This window comes from Mycteria americana, chromosome 5, assembly GCF_035582795.1.
Source record: "Mycteria americana isolate JAX WOST 10 ecotype Jacksonville Zoo and Gardens chromosome 5, USCA_MyAme_1.0, whole genome shotgun sequence".
In the NCBI taxonomy this organism is placed as follows: Eukaryota; Metazoa; Chordata; class Aves; order Ciconiiformes; family Ciconiidae; genus Mycteria; species Mycteria americana.
Window position 1 is genome coordinate 8,848,442 of NC_134369.1, and position 19,093 is coordinate 8,867,534.

The 19,093-nt window shown below is 53.6% G+C and overlaps 1 protein-coding gene and 1 long non-coding RNA gene across 9 annotated transcripts; both read right to left on the minus strand.

The window, feature by feature from the left end:
- Positions 1 to 320: 320 nt before the first annotated feature.
- Positions 321 to 14,564, minus strand: PAX6 (paired box 6). 8 transcript variants are annotated; one of them, XM_075501432.1, is made up of 11 exons: positions 14,514 to 14,564; positions 11,649 to 11,779; positions 10,721 to 10,762; positions 10,613 to 10,627; positions 9,695 to 9,860; positions 5,041 to 5,199; positions 4,124 to 4,206; positions 3,696 to 3,846; positions 3,458 to 3,555; positions 1,229 to 1,379; positions 321 to 406 (listed from the first exon to the last, which is right to left on the minus strand). In XM_075501432.1, exons 1-11 carry the CDS (start codon positions 14,521 to 14,523, stop codon positions 321 to 323), a joined length of 1,092 nt encoding a protein of 363 aa, XP_075357547.1. In that variant the 5' UTR covers positions 14,524 to 14,564. The 8 variants fall into 8 exon arrangements, with proteins under 8 accessions (XP_075357547.1, XP_075357546.1, XP_075357551.1 ...); XM_075501431.1 differs by having other exon boundaries at positions 3,458 to 3,573; XM_075501436.1 differs by having other exon boundaries at positions 10,412 to 10,627.
- Positions 14,565 to 14,904: 340 nt separating this feature from the next.
- Positions 14,905 to 18,795, minus strand: LOC142409675 (uncharacterized). The gene is made up of 3 exons (XR_012775734.1): positions 18,715 to 18,795; positions 18,468 to 18,610; positions 14,905 to 14,980 (listed from the first exon to the last, which is right to left on the minus strand). It is a non-coding gene; the product is annotated as an uncharacterized LOC142409675 (long non-coding RNA).
- Between the last annotated feature and the right edge of the window lie 298 nt (positions 18,796 to 19,093).

Below are 19,093 nucleotides of genomic sequence, written 5' to 3' on the forward strand. Positions count from 1 at the left end.
TAAAACAACTTCATGACCAACACAGATCAAACATCCATCCAGTCTACATTGTTCTTTTTTTTTTTTCATTATAACATACAAATGCCCATTTACAAATAATACACCAAAATGAATAAAAGTTTGGATACCAAAATGAAGATTTGTTCCAACTGATATAATGCCTTCAGTGTACAAAGGTCCATGTGAAAGTCTTTTCCATGTGTTACAGCATAGGGCACAGTTGCAGTACAGAAGTACTCTGAGAGCCATTCTTCCTTTATAAAATACTGCTGAACATCCAACTGTTGTCCATATAGTCATTTACGGAATTAACACATGTTTTACTGTAATCTTGGCCAGTATTGAGACATATCAGGTTCACTGCCAGGAACTTGAACTGGAACTGACACTCCAGGGGAAATGAGACCTGAAAATTGAGGGGGGAAATGGATATTTTAGTTTTTCTATACATAGCACAATTTTTGCTTTACAGTTTCACAGATTTGTGCTTGTATTCCAGTAAGTATTAAATCTTGCCATCTACCAGCCTGCAGAATCAGGTGGGGGGGGTATATTTTAAAAACCTATGCGCATCTCACTGATTTGTTGTTATAAATAAACTGTCATGCTTTGAGATAAATGCCAGAGCCTCGACTCATTTGTATCAGTTGGGAATTCAGCCCAAAATACACTGAACATTTCTATTCTTTTTAAATGTGTTGCTGGCTCCTGCTTATGCTGACACTTACCCTTTTTTACCCTATTTTGCCTTCTTATGCACAGGTTAATATTTCTACAGGTTACCTGCCTTTCCGATAACTTCAAATCTTTAGCAAAAAATAGCCTCTGACACAGACATGGTAAAAACATGCTCGGGTATGAGTAGCTCCACTGAAATCTAACGCTGAAATAAAGGCTGCTTTAGAATTTAATTATACAGGGAAGATTTTGCAGGATGGGGGCCACACTGAAGAGCTTTCCACTGTACCTCTATTCAAACGCCACCTCTGTTAATCAACCGTCTTGCATCTACCCCTTCAGCAGCAGCTTAAAGAATCAGATTTTCTGCTCTAGCCCACAAGGTTGTACATTTTTGTCTTCTGCCCGGTTCAGCAGCTACTAAACCCAACAGAGAGACCTCTCCCAGCGACGGGAAGAGGCTTCTCCCAGCGAATACATGCACAAAACCAGATGGCTGGAGCAAGGAAGCCGCGCTGGCAGAAAGGCGGGGGAGCGCGGGGCCACTCACCTGTGGAAGTGGTGCCAGAGGTGCCCATCGGCTGGCTGTTCATGTGTGTCTGCATGTGAGGAGGGGTGTATGTATCATAGCTCCGTCCATTCACCGATGGACTGGTGGGCAGCATGCAAGAGTAGGAGGAGGTCTGGCTGGGTACCGGGGGCTATGGGAGCAAAGGACAAAACAGCGTTAAGTATCGGCCGAGGTAAACACTACGTTACGCTCTTCTGGATGGATGTTCCAGACCTCAGGGGCAGCGTGCACGAGCAAAAATGAGCTTCAGTTTCAAATTCGGGGACCTAGATGTAAATGCCTATTTAGGAGCTCAACCAAACAGCCTCTTCCCAGAGGTTTTTGGTCTACAGCGACAATATGGACGGTCAGTGGCGCCTTTTCAGACGCACTTGGTGAGCAGATCCCTACACCTAGATGCTAACGAAGGTGTTACATACCTAAGCCAAGGAACCAAAGCCCTTGTTTGTGCTTAGGTAGAAGAAAGATGTCTCCGACCACTTGCAGCAACAAAGAGACAGAGCAGGGCTGGCATCTTACCTTTCATTTGGTAGTGTAACTAAAAACTCTTAGGGGTGTAACTAAAAATTACTCCACTGAGGCACACAGGCTGGTCCTGCAACTGCGAGAATGTTGCACATACGCAGAGACGATGTGTGGGTTTGGGGTGACCGAGGCTCTGAAGGGCGATCAACGCACAACGCATACCGCATACGTGCGCATTGATCCCCCTCAGAGCCTCGGTCACCCCAAACCCATGCCAGCAGCATCCCAGGAAACCAGACATCTCCATTTACCTAAACTGCAACCCCTAAAACCCCATCTGCCAGGGAGGGAGAGCAGCTGGGGACAGGGGGTGAGGGATGGCACGGTGCCAGGGAGGGACCAAGCAGGGGCATCTCCTGCTCCGGGGTGTTGGGGGAGTGGGGACCAGTGCAACCCCAGCACGGGGAGGCAGCAGGGGAGCGGGAAGCAGGGTGAGTAATTTCTGCTCCAAGCACATGAGACTCGACATGCCTGCACATATTTCCTCTGTCTGCACAACCCTGACACATGCTGTTTCCAAAAATACCGACAACCTCACTTGCTAAGCACACACACTGTGCTCCAGGAGAACCAGCAACACACCCTGCATCTGCAGGGAGATGCCGACGGTTCAGCTGGCAAATCTCCCACTCCGATATCGCGTGGCCATCACATCGTGGTGGCCACATAGGCAGGACTTTCCAGAGTGGCTCACACGTGCCACATCCCTGCCCAGGTGCCCGGCGGTGAATCAGAGGCCTCCTGCTTTCCCAAGGGTCCCCTCCCATATCAGCCTTTTGATCTTTTCTCATCTGCTCTCAGCCCGCTGCCGGGAACAGCACCGCCGGTCTCCAACGTCACGAAATAGCGACCTAGCCGACGTCATTTCTTTTGGCGGACTTGCGAGACTCTAACTTTATTTGGTTAATTTTGGTTCAGCAATTAGTAACATAGTAATTGCCGCAGCGAAGGAGTCAGGCTTTCTAATCTGCTCGCCTGTCTCCAGCAGTGGTCAATGCTGTGTGCCTCAGACAAAGCTGTAAAACTCCCGTAATTGGCCAGCACCTTCCTAGGCCAACCCCACCATTAAAAAAGGAGGAATTTTGCATCTGAAAGGTCTATAGAAACAGACCCCAAAGGAATAGATTTCTTCCTAACCCAGCTGGTGATCAGCTAATGCTTTCAGGCATGAGGATTGACAGCTCTTGCAATTCTGGCTTAGCTGGCATAACCACTGATGCTAATCACATCCTTCTCTCTCTCAGGTGTTCCTAATGTGCCGCTGCCACATTACCTACACCGAGAAGGTCGGATCCCTCCAGCAGCTTATTCGGGTGGCAATTTCCGCAATACTGCACCAGTGAGTTCCATAGGTTAACCATGGAGGGGTTTTTTTTTTTTCCCAAAAAGGGGATTTTTCATCCCAGATTTGTTGCCTTGTAATTTTGAGGACCTTTCTCTTTTCAAATTTGGGAAAAGGGCTTGTCAGAGCACCAGGACTCACAGCACCCTTTCCCTTGTGAATCTCCCAAAATAGGGCATCTTTTCAGAGGCCGGGGAAGCCTTTGGTGCCAGTTTCCCTTCAGCGTGGTTTGGGTCCGTAACCCCCTGTCCTGGGGAGGAAGAGCCCCCACGCTCCCGCACACCCCAGGGGCTGCCGAGTCCCGAGGGAGCATTGTGCCGCAGCGGCCGCGCCGGACTTACTTGCATAGGCAGGTTGTTGGCCATGGTGAAGCTAGGCATGGGCGGCAGTGCGCTGTACGTGTTTGTGAGCGCCGTGTCCGTTCTGCCCAACATGGAACCTGATGTGAAAGAGGAAACTATAATAGAATAGACAGATAGATGAACACATTAGTTCAACCACAATTACAATTGGCGATACAGTCTCAGAGTCTCATTTTCCCAAGAGGATGGATGGACGTGAGCGGGTCGGTGGCATTACCGGGGGTGGTCGGTTGTGGGATCGGCTGGTAAACGCTTGTGCTGAAACTACTACTGATGGGAATGTGGCTGGGAGTGTTGCTGGCTTGTCTTCGCTGGTTCCTCAGCTTCTCTTCCCTTCTCCACTTGGCCCTTCTGTTAGAAAACCACACCTGGAAATACAGGATTGGAGAGATGTGAGTGACCTTACAAGGACTAGAGGCGTGGGGCCTCCCCCATGTAACTCAAGGCCATGCCGATAGAAAGCTGGCTTGCAGTGTAGCAAAGCAGCGTGCAAAAGCGAACCCCAGCTGCTGTTATTTTCCTGAAGGAGGAGATGGACAAATACCCACTCGTAAATAGGGGCTGCCCTGTGCTTTGAGAAGCCAGGAATAACAGAATAGTAATAGTAAAAAGAATAATAGTCATAGTTGCACAGCAACTCAATACCTGTATCCTTGCTTCAGGCAGGTCTATTTTAGCAGCTAGTCTCTCCCTTGCAAATACATCGGGATAGTGGGTCCTCTCAAATTCTGCAGAAGGAAATATTATTGTGTTAGTTGCAAAGAGTTAATGTGGCTGACTGTAAAGCCAGAGTCATTCCTGCACTGCCTGTGTTCCGAATGCTCTTAAGAAACATTGCTGTAAAGGCAAAGCTGAGCTTTCTCTGTGTGTGTGTTTGTTAGGCAGGAGGACGCCTTGCCTGCTGGGGAATATCACTAAGGCGATAGGCAGGCTTGGGTGCAATGCTGCATCTTTCAAGAAGCAGTGAGGGCTTCTGCCTCCGCTGAGGGGGTCCCCAAGGCAGCTCTGACCCTGTCACCAAGAAGCAAAATGGCACATCGCTAAATAACAGCGGAAAATAAGAACAAAGATCCGCAGCGGGTCAGAGGCGAGGTGCGCCCAGGCCGGTCAGGGAAAAGGGCACCTGCTCCCAGCCCCAGGCAGCGGCAGCACTGGGGACGGGGAGCGAGCGTGGGGGCAGGCACGGAGGGCTGCTGCCAGCCCCAGCTGCCTGCCCTCGCCTTCCCGGCGTAAGCCAATGCAGCCCGGCCGGGGACACGGCACAGTCGGCAGGAGATTTATCCCCCGTGAGAGAAGCCTGGAGTGTAACGCCGATGTTTTGGTATGATCTGTGCCCTGAGTACGTTCCCTTTGAAAACCTTGTAACAGCTTTTCAGTGCATACCGCAGCCATCAATGAATATTTGGAGCTCAATGAATAAAAGAGCATGGAGGGAGCCACAGACTTAAAGTATATACATATATATAAGGCACATGAATGCCATGTTTCTGTTCAGCTCTTAACATAGCCAGGGCACATTTTGCTTTTCTCTCCTGGTTCAGCCGTAGGAAAATGTCACTCACCTTTCTCAAGGGCTTCGATTTGCTCTTGGGTAAAGGATGTCCTATTTCTCTGCAGCTTTCTTTTCAGCTGGAGTCTCATTTGGGCCTCGTCTGAATCTTCTCCATTAGAGCTGATGGAGTTAGTGTTTTCCCCTCCTCCCTCCTGTTGCGGACAGCCATCTGCGGAACGGAGAGTCGGAAAGTGAAACGCAGGTACCCTTGTTTTAAGCTTCCTATCAGAGAAATAACGCGATTGGAAACAGGTTCGGCCATGTTTGCCGACACCCTCCCTTAAAAACGTCTCAGGTATCAAAGCAACGTTGCGCTAATGACACAGGTAACACGGAAACATTTCAGTTTCCAGCGTTATCGTAAACATCGGAGATGAGGAATTACGATCGCCTGGTCTTAATTTCGTTTTGTTTTTCCTCTGGAATAAAACCTGCATAAAAATACTTTCCCCTGAAAGTGATTCTTGCCATGAATCGCTGCTGAAGTGCCATGGCAGTCTCCTCTGTCTGCTGCATTTATTTACCTATTGCTATATTTAAAATAGTGATGTACAGTATTTCAGATTATCTATAATCAGTAATTCCTATCTAATCAATTAGATGTTGATAGGTTTGCAGAAAATGCTATTAAGAAACCAAACCAAGCTTGTAATCTTTTTTAAAAAATATTTATCCAGTTTTTATTTGAATTCTGCACAGTCAATTTCATTTTAAAGGTTGTGAATTTAGAAGTGCCTGCATTGTTCTGCAGTTTTATTCAACTATTGTATGAGTGTGCATTGCCTTGACACCTATTACTGAGCACAGCTGTAATTATATCATCACCAAGAACAGGCTATAATTGCTGAAAATGGAATTTTATATTTAGATAAAAGGACTGTCCATTCTTTGTAATGTGTTGCACCAGAGAAAAGTAAGATTTCTTTTAAAATTTTAACATGTAATTTTAAAAGAAATAGTAGCGAGTTCACTAACTAGCTAAATACGCTATTCTGCAGCTGAACGCTTGGCATACCATTTAAGCGGTACATTTTTAATTAGGGCATTTCCACCACTTTTAATGTAATTTCTGTCATTAAAGGGGAAAGTTTCATCCTGCTCTCCTTGCGGGCCGTGGCGGGGATGCGTCCCGGGTCCGGCGGGCTCTGCGGGGCTCTGGGGGGTCTGCGGGGCTCTGCGGGGCTCTGGGGGGGGCTCTGGGGGGCTCCGGGGGGCTCCGGGGGCAGCCCAGGCCGCCGCGGGCGAAAGAAACGGACGTTTCTGTCGAGGCAGAGAAGTCGTCGTCCCTAAATTAGCTCTCCCTCTCCTTTCAAAGCATATTTTTCCAGGCGTTTTGATGTCGCATAAAGGGAGAGATGGGATGAGGGACGCATGGGCTACTTATGCTAATTCCCTTGAAAAGTTACGCCAAAAATAAATAGCGACACTCCCGCGACATCCTTTAAATATTGTGGGAAATCAACTTTAAAGTAATATCATTTATAATCGGCGAACAATGGCCCCGGCCTTCAAAGCTCGGGGGGAATTGTGACAGGATCTGGTGGGACCCTTTCAACCACTTTGAAATGTTTTAAAACCCGAACTTTCTCCCCCATTTAAACACAGGGATTCAGCGGCCGTGGTCACCATATGGGCGGCCGCAGCCCCATTGAGGCGGCCGGCGGCGGGTGAATAGCCGGGGGGGGGGGGGGCTGCCTTTCAGGGGCACACAAAGCCGCCGGGCCCGGGGAGAGCCGCCGCGGCGGGGCAGCCGCCCTGCCAAGCGCCGGTGGCAGCGCCGGGGGCCGCGCCCGCCCGCCGCGGGGGCCGCCGCCTAACCTCCGCCACGGCCCTCATCCATCACTGTCCGCACGGACCGGCACGGACCGGCACGGCACGGCACGGCACGGAGCGGGGGGCGAGGGAGCCGCCCAAACGCGGCGGCGATGGCCGGCTGCCCCCCGCGCCGTCGGGGCTCGGCAGCGCGCCCTGCCTCCCCCGGGAGCGGAGGGCACCCGCGGGGCCGCGCCCGCCCTTCCCAGGGCCGGCCCAAACCCGGCGCCCCCTTACCCCCCCACACTTATTTTTAAACTTTTGAAGCCAAACCTCGTCTCGGTGCGCTCCCCATCGCCCCCAAACCTTTGAGCCAGCTAAAAGTTTCACCTAAACTCCCTTATGATTATTTAAACCCCCCGCGCCGGACAATTAAGATATCTTCTTTTTAGAAGCCCCCCCCCCCGTTTGTTTTTTTTTTTTAAAAAAGCTCCTAAAAGGAGCCATCTCAATAGGGCTGTTCCACCTTCCAGACCTAATCCGTAAGAAAGCGAGTGAATGTCCGTCCCTATTATCCTATAGCCAGACCATCTGACGCTGGGTATAGGATTTGTTTCCTGGAAGAAAAAAAAAAAAAAAAAAAAGAAAAAGGAAAAAAAAAGAAGACGCTGGGAAATAAAATCATTCCTTAGTTTCTTAGTGTCTTAATCAGTGAGGCGGAAAACAAGCAAAAAAAGATAGCAAACCAATTGCGGCACCTCTCAGCTATAGAGCTGGGATCAAAACATTGTAGCATCTGTTGAAAGAGAAAGTGTCTAAATCCTATAGAAGGCTTTAGTCGGGGGGGGGGGGGGGGAGATAAGAAACAGTGTCTCGGTGATCCCTAAAACCACTAAATCACTGGAGAGTTTCTCCCGGATAGAGATGTCTCTTTTTGTTCTGTCAGCCCTCATGTATCCATTATTTTATTCACTGCTGCATGGCGTTTATCAGATTGAGACCATATTTGTACCCCTCTGAGACCTAACCTCGCCTTATGCTTTTTGAGTAATGGACTCTTAAAATCCAGTAACATACCCCTGCAAGGGAAAAACATTAGAGGGAGCATGAATATTCCAGAGGAAATCCATTTTATTAATTTTAATTTTGCGAGGCGGATGTTTTAAGTGCCTGCCTGCCTCCCCCTCGCCTCTCCTGCCCACGCACACGCGCACCCACGGCCCGCGCCCGCCCTGCCCCAGCCGCACCGCTCCGCACCGCTTTATCTCGGTCGCAATTTGGCAGAGGGCTCCCGGGGCCCTCCCGCCCCGGCGCGCTCCTGCCCGCCGGCCGCGCTCCCCCGCGGAAGCTGCGCTCATCCCCACGCCACGGGGGGGGTCACCACAAGCCCCCGGCAGCTCCACCGATCCCCCCGACCTCCGCCGCAGCGCTGGGGCGGCCAAGGGCCGCCTGTCCCCAGGGGTGCCCGCACCGCACCCGCGCACTCCGCGCGGAGCTGGGGCCGGGGACGCCGCTGTGCGGCGGGGAGGGCAGGCGGGGGGGAGTCCTAAATTCCTCCATTTAAGGCTTTTTCTAAAAAGAAAAAACCCAGCGGGAACGGTGGGCGCCCGGGCCGTTTGGAGCCGCACGGGCGGAAACTGCGCTCCCCTCCGCCGCGCACCGCTCCGCGGTCTGGCTCTCGGGTGGGGGGCAGAGAAGGACGGACGGGGAGCCCCGAGGCCGCCCGAGCGGCCCCGGCCCGGGCAGGGGTGCCGGCAGCGGGACAGGGGCAGCCCCCGCTCGGCCCCGGGCGCCGCAGGTAGGGGCGAGCCGGCGGGCGGCTGCCGGCAGTGTCCGTCCCGGCTGCGAGGGGGGACGTGGGGCAAAACAAAATCAAAAAAAAAGAACAAACCAGCGAAGTGGGGGTGGGGGGGAGCGAGGGCTCCGCTCTATCTTTCTAGTGTCCTTCATAGATTGTTTTCTTCTCTTAAAACTGACATGTCTAATTGGCAAGCGGTGCCATATCGTGTCCAGAGGTCTCCTGTGGAACATTTCTACAGCTGTCTCCTTCAACTAGACGCTTATTCATGTCGCCTTAATGAGAAACAAAACGATCTCTAATGAGCAATTACATAGCGACAGAATTGTTCCCATAACAAATTCTTGCGTGTGACAGAAACATCCTTTGTACCAGATATTCCGCACACTGTTACCGATTTTTTTTTCCTCGCGGGGTGAAAACAAAAAGCAGGTTGTTGTATATAGACACCTCTTCTAAAGGAATGACCACAGCCAGGGAGAGAGCCGAGCCTCAACAGAGCCCGCATTCAGAACGAAGCCATTAACCATCTTAAGTATGTAACGTAACATCCCATTATCCTTCATATTATCCCCTTGTCATTCCTACAACAAATACCTATTAATCTTCAGGATAAACAGTTTCCTATATTTACAAAGTTGTTTCGGGTCCATTGAGGAGGAACTATAATCAGCCCTACGGAGATAGTTACCGATCCTCCCGGCGTGGGAGACCCCGGCGCGGGAAGGCGGCCCGGGCGGCGAGCAGGAGCCCTGATTGCCGGGCCGATGGGCGAGGTTGAGGATCGGCCCCGGAACCCGCCCGGCTGCCGGCACCGCGGCTCGGCGGCCGCGGCTTCGGCAGCGGCTGCTCCCGGCCTCCCCCGCCCGCCGCCGGGCCGGGGCCGGGGCTGGACGCCCGCCCGGCCGCCAGCCCCCGCCACCCACCTGCCCGCAGCTGCCCGGGGGGCGGCGGGAGGGGCGGCCTCAGCCGCTGTCCCGAGGAAATCGCCCACCGCCCTCAGCGCGGCGGCGGCCGCCGGGGCGGGGGCGAGGGGGGCCCGCGTCGGAGCCACCTCCGCCGGGCGAGGCCGAGCCGCCCCGGGCCGGGGAGCGGCGGCCGGGCTGTCCCTTACCTTGGGCGGGCTGCCCGGGTACCGAGGTGCCGGGGTACCAGCCGGGCCGGGTGCCCCAGGTCCCCGTCTGCCCGTTCAGCATCCTTAGCTTGTCGTACATCCCGTCGGCACCCATCTGTTGCTTTTCGCTAGCCAGGTTGCGTAGGACTCTGTTTATCGACGACACCTGCAAGGCAAAGGACAGGAAAGGCAATGGTAGTGCGGTAGCGCGCTCCCCGCCAGCCACCCGCGCAACCCCCGCGCCCCTCCGCGCCGTGGGCGGCTCGACCTGGGCGCAAGGCAGGGGTTCCCCCAGCGCCGGCTGCGCGCTGCGGCCGCCCCGTCCCGCCGTGTCCCAGCCGCCCCGACTCGCTTACTGCTGGTGGTGGTGCAAACAAACAAACAAACCACGGGGGTGGGAAAAAAAAAAAAAAAAAAGAAAAGAAAGAAAAAAAAAAGCCCCAAACCCAACCCTGCAAAACCAGAGCGATGGCTGCGACTGATGCTCGCAGTCCTGAGGCGCCAGGCGCAGGGGTGACCCGCATATTTTATTTTTTTTTTCCCCTCCTTAAAGGCATTTGTCAGATTCTGTATGAAAAAACGCGTCTGACCCTGCCACATGCAAATGATGTGAACCTGCTATCCTCTCCTCTGATATCAAAACAAAGGAAGCAGAGGCTCGCTACGGCTACCCAGCATTGTACACAGCACACAGGAAGGTTTTTTTCATGAACTTACACTGGGTATATTATCGTTGGTACAGACCCCCTCTGATAGTAATCTGTCTCGAATCTCCCACGCAAAGATGGAGGGGCACTCTCGTTTATACTGCGCTATTTTGCTTACAACTTCTGGAGTCGCTACTCTCGGTTTACTACCTCCGATTGCCCTGGGTCTGATGGAGCCAGTTTCGTAATACCTGCCCAAAATTTTACTCACACATCCATTCGACACCTGGATAGGGAAGCGGACAGAAAATCACATTATTAATAATTTCAAGACAAAAATAAAATTGTTTAAGTATGCATTAAACAATGACAAGCTTACGTTTTGATTGTCCAGCACTTGGACTTTTGCATCTGCATGGGTCTATAACACAAAAATATACCTTAAATGGTATGAGAACTTACTTAGAGAGTCTTTTTTTTTTCTTTAAAAAAAAAAAAATACATTCGTGGCCCTACCCTCTACGAAAGTGATACTTTAAAAACATTTGGAAGAAAAAAAAAATCTGGTCAAAACGTAATTCTTTTAGTACTAACGTTAAAATACGCCTTAAATGCGAACAATAGCTAAGCCAGACTAGTCTCCATCGTCCTCACTGCTCTCAGGCAGAGTACTTGCGGGGGACAGGGTGAGTGAGGGGTTATCAAGACCGACATTTACGATGTACCCCTGAGCTGCGCCAGATCGCGTTAGTGTCCGTACAGACAGAGTCCGGGCTGAAACAGCGTGGCTTTGAGGGGGTTCTTTTTTTTTTTTTTTTCTTTTTCCTCTTTTTTTTTTCTCTTTTTGGAAGAAAAAAAAAGTAAAAATAAAAAAGCAGTAAGCCACGCCGAATGCATACAAATCTCACAAAATCATAAGTAAATATGGGGGGAAAGCGGGAAGGAGAGGAAACTGAAATTATGCCGAGCCGTATAATTCAGTTTATTACAGCGGACTAACTGTAACGAGAGTGCGGGTTATCACCGGATGGAAATAAAGGGGACGAAAAAAAACCGTAAAAGCTTTTAAAAGGTAGGTAGGTAGAGAGATACACGCGTGGAGAGGTCTATTTGCAGCAACAATCAAGATAAGCAGATGGATCGTTTTATTAGGCTGGAAGGCGGGTGGTGGTGGCGGTGATGGGTGGGTGGGTGGGTGGGTGTGGGGGGGTCGGCAATTAGCGCCTTGGCGGCCAGCGGTGGACAAAGCGGCTCTGGAGCGGAGCGGAGCGGAGCGGTGGGAGGACGGGGGACGCCGCCGCCTTCACCTGCAGGATCCGGGAGATGTCGCAGGGCCGGGCGCCGCTGTGAGCGAGTTCCACGATCTTCTGCCGCGTGGAGTCGGGCAGCGGCCTCCCGTTGACGAACACCCCGCCGAGCTGGTTCACGCCGCTGTGACCTGCGGGAAGCACAGCGCCCACCATAGCACCCTCCGCTCCCGCCCGCCCGACCCGCGCAGACCCCGCGGAGCGAGCGAGCGAGCGCGCCGCTCCTCTCCGCGCCCCGCCGCGCAGCACCGCGCAGCACCGCCGCTCCGTTCCGCTCCGCTCCCATCCGCTCCGCCCGCTCAGGGGCGACCGCGCCCGGCCCGGCTCCGGCCCCGGCGCCGTCCTCGCCCGCCGCTCCCCGGGAGCCAGCGCGGCTCCGAAAGGCGCCCTCGCCAGCGCTCCCCGTCTGCAGAACCCGCCGCAGCGGCGAACCCCCAGACCCAGCCCAAAAGCCCAGAATATTCCCGGCTGGATCGCCTTGGGTTGCTTCCTTGCTTTGCCTTTTTTTTTTTTTTTCCTTCTTTTCCTCCCCACCAAAAAAAATTTCAAAAAACCCCAAAACCCAAACCCCAAACCCGACCGAGCCTGCCTGCATCCGCACAGCCGCGGCTCGCTTCGCCAAAAGCAAAGCGAGAGGCTGCCTCGCCAATGCCCAACCTGAAGCTCCAGGCTTTGGAGGAAGTCTCCCTGGAGAAGCTCTGCTCTACGCGCGCTCCGCTCTCCTCTCTTTGGAGCCTCCTGATAAATTGACTCCAAGAGCCCAGGCTTCTTAGCAATAAATAAGCTCCAAATATAGAAGAGGGGGAAAATATGATGAGCCTCTCTGACATTTGTCTTTAAAATAAAACTAGCTGCACGTCAAGTTTGAGCTTAATTTCTGGAAATAGGCGGAAGTCGCCCCGGATCATGCATGGAAGGCTAATTGAAAAGATCAGTTGGAGCACTTGTGGCAGGCGTGTCACTTTATGACAGTACTCTGCTTTTGAAAATTGCATCGTCACGACAAATAGTAACATGATAAAACGACCCTTTCTGTCCGCATTTGGATATCACTCAGACTAGATTGAACTCTACTCGCTCTCCCTCCGAGGGAGGCTGCGGTTTGAGGTAGCCGGGGGGCTCTGCGCGGACACGACCGAGGGGGCGCGTTCCCCGCGCAATGGATTCAAAGTGACACCGGGGCTGGGGAATTTGCCGCCCCGGCCCAGCAGCGCGGCCGGCGTCGCGACCTGCGCTTCCCACCGCGGGGAGAGGAGCCCCGCGTCCCTCCTCGCCTGCGCCCGGGCTGGCGGGGGGTGGCCGGGGGGCGCAGTCCCTCGGCGGGTCCCCCCCAGCCCCCGGTGGTCGTCCCCCCCCCGTCCCCGTCAATGCGTGCGGGGACCCCATTTCGGGAGGGGGGGGGACGACGCTCGCCGAGATAAAAAATGGCAGCGGGGAAAGCAAAATCAAAGTTTCACTTAAAAGGTTAAGCCTTAATCATTATATAATTTCCCTGGAGAGCGGTGTAGATCTCGCCCAGTGGCAATGATTATGCGCCTTGTATTCTATTGCTAGTCATCTAATAGGAAAACATATGGTGTCAATTTGGATGCTCTGCACCATATACACCCAGGAGTTATTAACACAAAGCCTGAAGAGCCCGCCGCGACCTTTAAACAAAATAAAGGCTTCACCCGAATGATATCTTTTCTGCGTTTTGCAGTGGCGATCCCAAACGGCCGAGTGAAGGCATTTCCCCATTACCATAAACCCTCGGCACGCCACGGCCAAGGGCAGCCGCCGCCGTCCCTGCGAGACGCAGGTAATACCCTCCCCGGGCTGCCGAGGCTCAGGTTTTTTGCTCGGGATAAATGAAAATACACCGCACGGACACGCAGGCAGCGGCCCCGCAAAAAAAACCCCACACCAAACCAAACCAAACCAAAAAAACCCCAGCTCCACCCGAGGTTTTCTGATAAACCCCCCCAAAATCTGTGTTTTTCCTGATGCTCCTCACACGAAGGCGACAACTTATTCACCGATCTAACGGGGAGGGGGGGATAAAGGGGTCCCGGAGTCGCGCATGACCGCTACACGCGCAAGATAAGCGCGCCCCCCGCGCAGGAGCGCCGCGGGGTTGCGCGACCTCGCAAAATCGCGACGGCAGTCGCGATTTTGCGAGGTCGCGCAACCCCGCGGCGCTCGGGCGTGGAGGCCACCCCGCGGAAGATCCGCGTCCCGGGGAGATGGGGGGCCTGCTCCGGGCTAGCTAGGACCTCACTCCCGCTCTCCCCAACCTCCGCGCAGCCCCTTCCGCGGGAGCGCAAGGAAAGGCCGCTTCTCGCCAGCCACCGCGCCCGGCTGCGGGTCCGGGCGTTACCGCCTTGTGCAAGCGGCTTTCCCTTCTGAGAGGCGCGCAGGCCCATCGGCGAGGTCTTAAACAACATCAGCAACAACAACAACAACAAGGCAAAAAAAAAAAAGGAAAATTAATAACCCGCAAAAAGCAGCCGAATCGGGAAGCAAATAAAACCAGGAGGTGGCGGGGAACTGCACCTAGCCACGGGGGTGGCTTTTTCCTGCCCAACTCCCGCTGCGGAGCAGGTAGGGACACACGCCAGGGCCCGGGCCACCAACCGGCCGAGCCCCGCTGGCCCGGGAGCCGTGACAGCGCTCCCGGCCCCTCCACGCCGCCCACGGCCGTGCCCGCGCCCCGACGGGGCGGGCGGTGCTCCCGGCCGCGCAGGGTCCGCCGCGCCCGGCGGAGCCGCCTCCCGCCCCCGCCCCGCAGCGAGCCCTCGGCCCCGGGCTGCCTGCCCGCTCCTGCGCGCCCGCGGCCGCCCCCGCCTGCCCTCCGCGGCCGCGAAGGGGCGCGGAGTCACTTACTGTTCTGCATGTTGGGCTGATAGAGCAGTATCCCACGGGGCTCGCCTATAGCAGTCTATCAGTGACAAAATAGGCGTTAATCAGGGGAGGTAGTGCACACGGTTAAGCTGCAGAGAGGCTAATATCTCACAGGCTTACTTTGTTATCCTTAGGCGTCTTCCCCCGATTAGTTTAAGGATTTGGGAGCTTTAATACCTCAAGGCAAAAATGTACATACGTATCCCTAAGACGCGAAAAAATTTAACGAAAAGCAACCCGCCAAGTGGTTTCTGGTTTTAATTGCATGCAGGTGGCGTATTGCCTCGTCGTTAGTGCCCTTCGCTGAGGTGGTGTATTAAGTGGAGCGACAACAATCACAAAGAGAGTCCGAAGTCATGTTTTTAAACTTGCCTGAGCGCGGGGTGGACTGTCCTCTCATACAATTTAGGGACTCGCACATCTGCGTGTCACTAGTTAAAGTCTTCCCTCTAGGACAAAGCAGAAGAAGTACATTAAAAAGTGCGGAGCGACGCCGGGAAGGTGTGCGGGCCGGGCCGGGCCGGGCCGGGCCAGGGGGAGCGGGGCGGGCGGGCGGGGGTGCGGGGGCTGCGCGGGCACCGGGGGCGGGGGGGGCCTTCCGCGGCTGCCCTGCGTGCTGGGAGCGGGGCTCCATTTTTACCTCCGGGTATTTCCTCGAGTTATTTATTTTTTTTTCCTTTCCCCGCGGCACTAGCAACTTTTTCTCCCCCAAACTCCCCGTCTTGTGATTAACTTCTTTTTTGGTCTTTAGATCTTCCCCTTTTTCACTGTACTGTGACACACGCTGTCTACCTCGCCTCACTGCTTTAAAAAGTAAGAACAGGAGGGGGTGAGAACTGTTAAACAAAGCCTACAGAAAGCGAACAATGGCCTCCATTCTGCTCCTCTACCCAAACCCCGAGTGCAGAAACCCAGGCTCCTTAACCGGCCGCGCAGCTTCCCAACTCAACGGACCAACAACCCTCCAACTTACAAAGAGCAGAGAAACAAGCCCCTTCTCCCTTCATTAGTGCCTGTCTTGACCCAGCGCCTGGACAGTCCCCAGCGCCTTTTTTTCTCGCCCCCCCCCCCCCCCGCTCCCTCCCTCCTTCCCCTGCTCCCTCTCTCTCTCCTTCCCCTGCTCCCTCTCTCCTCCTCTCACCACCTTCCCTCCCTCCCTCCCTCTTTCCCTCTCCCCCCCCCCCGCCACTTATTTATTTATTTATGCGTCCCCATGTATTTATTTGAAATCGTCGCGGGTGAAAATGGAAAAGTAATTTCTCGTTATAAATATCTGGCGGTAATTGTGTTACTGGTGCGAGTTGTTAGGGGTTGTAAAAAGATACAACAGCTCAGTGGGGTGCTCAATTGGGGAGGGACAATTACAATAAAGAGCCCATTCAAGGGGGTTGCTAAAAAAAAGGAGGTAAAATAATGAAATAGTCGCAGCCTTCATTTTCTCTCCCTTTTTTTTCGCCTAAAAATACTCATTCTCTTTCTTTTGCGCCTATAATGAATATTAATTTTACTCTTCCTGCATATGATGGAGAATTCAAAGAGGCACGTTTCCCCATTCAGGACTAGCCATGGTATAATTTATTAAGTAGCTTTTAGTAATCTGAAATCCATAAAAATAAACATCAAACAAGTACTTTCTCGCAGCGTGAAGACTTTAACTGGTAAATATTTACTGCTCTTTGGAGAGCTACCTGATTAGCAGCAGAGCAAGCTACACTGTACTTCAATGGAGACGTGGCGATATCTCCTTCAGCTGAACTGAACGTGAAGCCATCCCTTTAATACACCAAACACGTCTGCATAGACACACACCGAACGGGAAACCCACTTCTTCAGACACGATTTCCTCACATATTCCACGCACAACCCATAAACGTGGGGCCTACGGGGTTAAAGAAGCCATCCAGAAAGCCCCCATTAAACTTCCAGCCCTCAGCTCTGCCAGCACCGACCTCAGAAATGGCAATGAGTGGATTTAACAGAAAAGAAAAAAAAAAAAACAAAGAGAGAGAGAGAGGGGGGGAAAAAAAAGAAAAAGCCACGAAACAAAACCAAACCCCAAACACAGCCGAAAGCGTCGTACAATAGCGGGCAAGGGTAGCCAAGGGCTTCAGCAAGGTAAGAGGAGATGCGGGGCAAGGGAGCTGCCGTTCTGCTCGGCAGCTCTCCACCGCCTCCAGCCACCGGCCCGGCACCCCCGGGCGGGGTCCGGCGGACCCGCACCCCGAAGCAGCACGACCGCCAAACCGCCTTCTCCCGCCGTCCCCCCAGTTCTCTGCTCCCCCGCAGGGACCTGCGGACCCGCACCCGAGCGAGGAAGGGAATGCAATTCGCCGTGTCCTAATAGGCCGGGCCTAATCTGCAAGTCGGCTTTTAATCTCGAAATCTTGATATAATCTGAAGGCGGATAGCATTTTTTCCCCCCTCTCCCGGTGGAACCGTAATTAGACGTTAAGATGACAAAGTTTCGCGTTCTCGGGGCAAATGAGAAAAAGGTAAAAACGAATCGGTTTGCGATTAGGCGTTGGTAAAGGTCAGCAGCTATAAACATTTATTGTCAAGGGCCACTTTTATTATTTTATGTCCCTGAGATGGAGAAGATGCAGTCACTTTTCTTCTCCAGGACGTTGTTGTCGTTTTCCAAAACGGCCTCTGTCAGGTACCTTTCATCGTTCGAGAAAGTTTGGTTTTAAACTTTCCAGAAATTATGCCTGCTCTGCGCGTCCATGTTACACCTCCGTGCAAAGCCTTACAAGGTTAAATTCAAATCCAGATTTTTTTCCAATTGCACTTGCCAGGGGAAAAAAGAATCAAGTTTATTCTTGCACTTCCCAGGAGCAAATATTTTTTTCCTTTTTTTTTTTTTCCCCCCCACGGCGCGGAGTTTGCAACTTCTTTTTTTTAAAAAAAAAAAAAAGAATTTGCTATAGTGGGGGATCGCAGGGCGGGGGGATCAAAGGGGCGAGTGCGTGGCTCTTGCAGAAATAAGCGAGATTATGGGGTTTTTTTTCAAGAAAAAAAAAATATTTTTAAAGCATCTCGATTGAAAAAGGCACCAAAAAAATTCCCCAAGCCGGGACCACGGCACGCTCCGGTGCCGGGGAGGGACGGGGCGGTGCGGGGGCGGCCGGCGGGGCCCGCGGTGCGGGGTGCGGGCGGCTCCGCGCCCCCGGCGCTTCTTCCGCGCCGGAGCTGGGAAAGTTGCCGGCACTAGGGACAAGTTGGGAAGATCCCCGGGTGGCTGATTCAAGCTGACAGCCCTTCAGCTCCGCTCAGCTCCCCGCCTGTACCGCGCCTGGGAGCTGACTCGGCCTAGGGTGTGATTTTTTTTTTTTTCCTCCCCCCTCGCCCCCCCCGCAACTCTCCCGGCCGCTCGCTCCCTTCTTTTTCCCCACCATCACGGGTGATCCTTCCCTCACCGAGACCGCGGGAACACAAAGCAGAAGCCGCGGACGGGGCCGGCCCCGGGGCAACGAGGCGCCGCTTCCCTCCCTCCCACGCGGCGTGGCGTGGGGCCGGAGCCCGGGTCGGGGCCGTGCCTGCCCCGGGCGGCAGGCACGGCCCCGACCCGACCCGGGCTCCGGCCCCGCCGCCCCTACGAGCTGGGGTACCGGCAGTATCGGCAAAACACACACACGCCGGAGCCTGTGGTCTCCCTGCCCCGCAAATGCTGCGTGGGAATGACTGCTGCTCGTGTTGGCATTGGTTTCCGAGTCAGATGCTTTAGCTTTTCCAGAGGACACGGGCTTATGTGAAAGGCAGAAAGTTTGTGAGCTCCTGGGCTGGAAAGTTCCCTGGGAAGCTCTCCGGAATGCAAATGGGAATATGAGCGAGAGAGAGAGAGAGAGAGAGAGAAAGAGAGGAGGAGGGAGCGAGAGCCCTGCCTAAATATTAAGATGCGAGGAGGGAGAAGTTGGGAGAAGAAATGAGCAGACTCACCTTTATGAGGCATCCTGTCTTGTTGTCAAAGCTCCTGTCAATAGTTTAAGAGCGCACTGATTTGAAATGATGGTGCTTTAAAAAGAGTTGCCAGCAAAATAGTTTTTCTCCACTGACGCTGCTGGTTGTGTGATCTTGAATTCCTGGGAAGGAGACAGAGATTGACAATAAAATGGGCTGTCAGTGACTGGAGAGCGAGAGATAAAAGAGTGTGTGAGTGAAGTGGGGAGAGAGAGACAGAGCACACCTATGCTGATTGGTGATGGTTCAAGTGTATTAATGTATGTGCGCCTTGCTCTCTGCCTCGCCTCCACTGCTCTTCACTGGCCCATTAGCAAAGCCTGACCTCTGTCATCATCTTCCAGCAAAACACTTCCTCCCTGCGCCTTAACCAGAGCGGGAAATGCGGCTGAGCCGGGGCTGGCTTTTCAAACCCACTAATCACTCCGCAACATGCAAATGCTCCCCTCGCTCCCACACAAAATATTGCTTTATGCAAAGCAACGCCAGCGCCTCCCCGCCGCCCATTGGCCGCCCGGCGCCCGGCACGGCTCAATTGGCCCAGCCGTTTGAATATGAATGTGCTGGGACCGGCTCCCGCTCCGCGCTCCGCGCTCCCCGCTCCG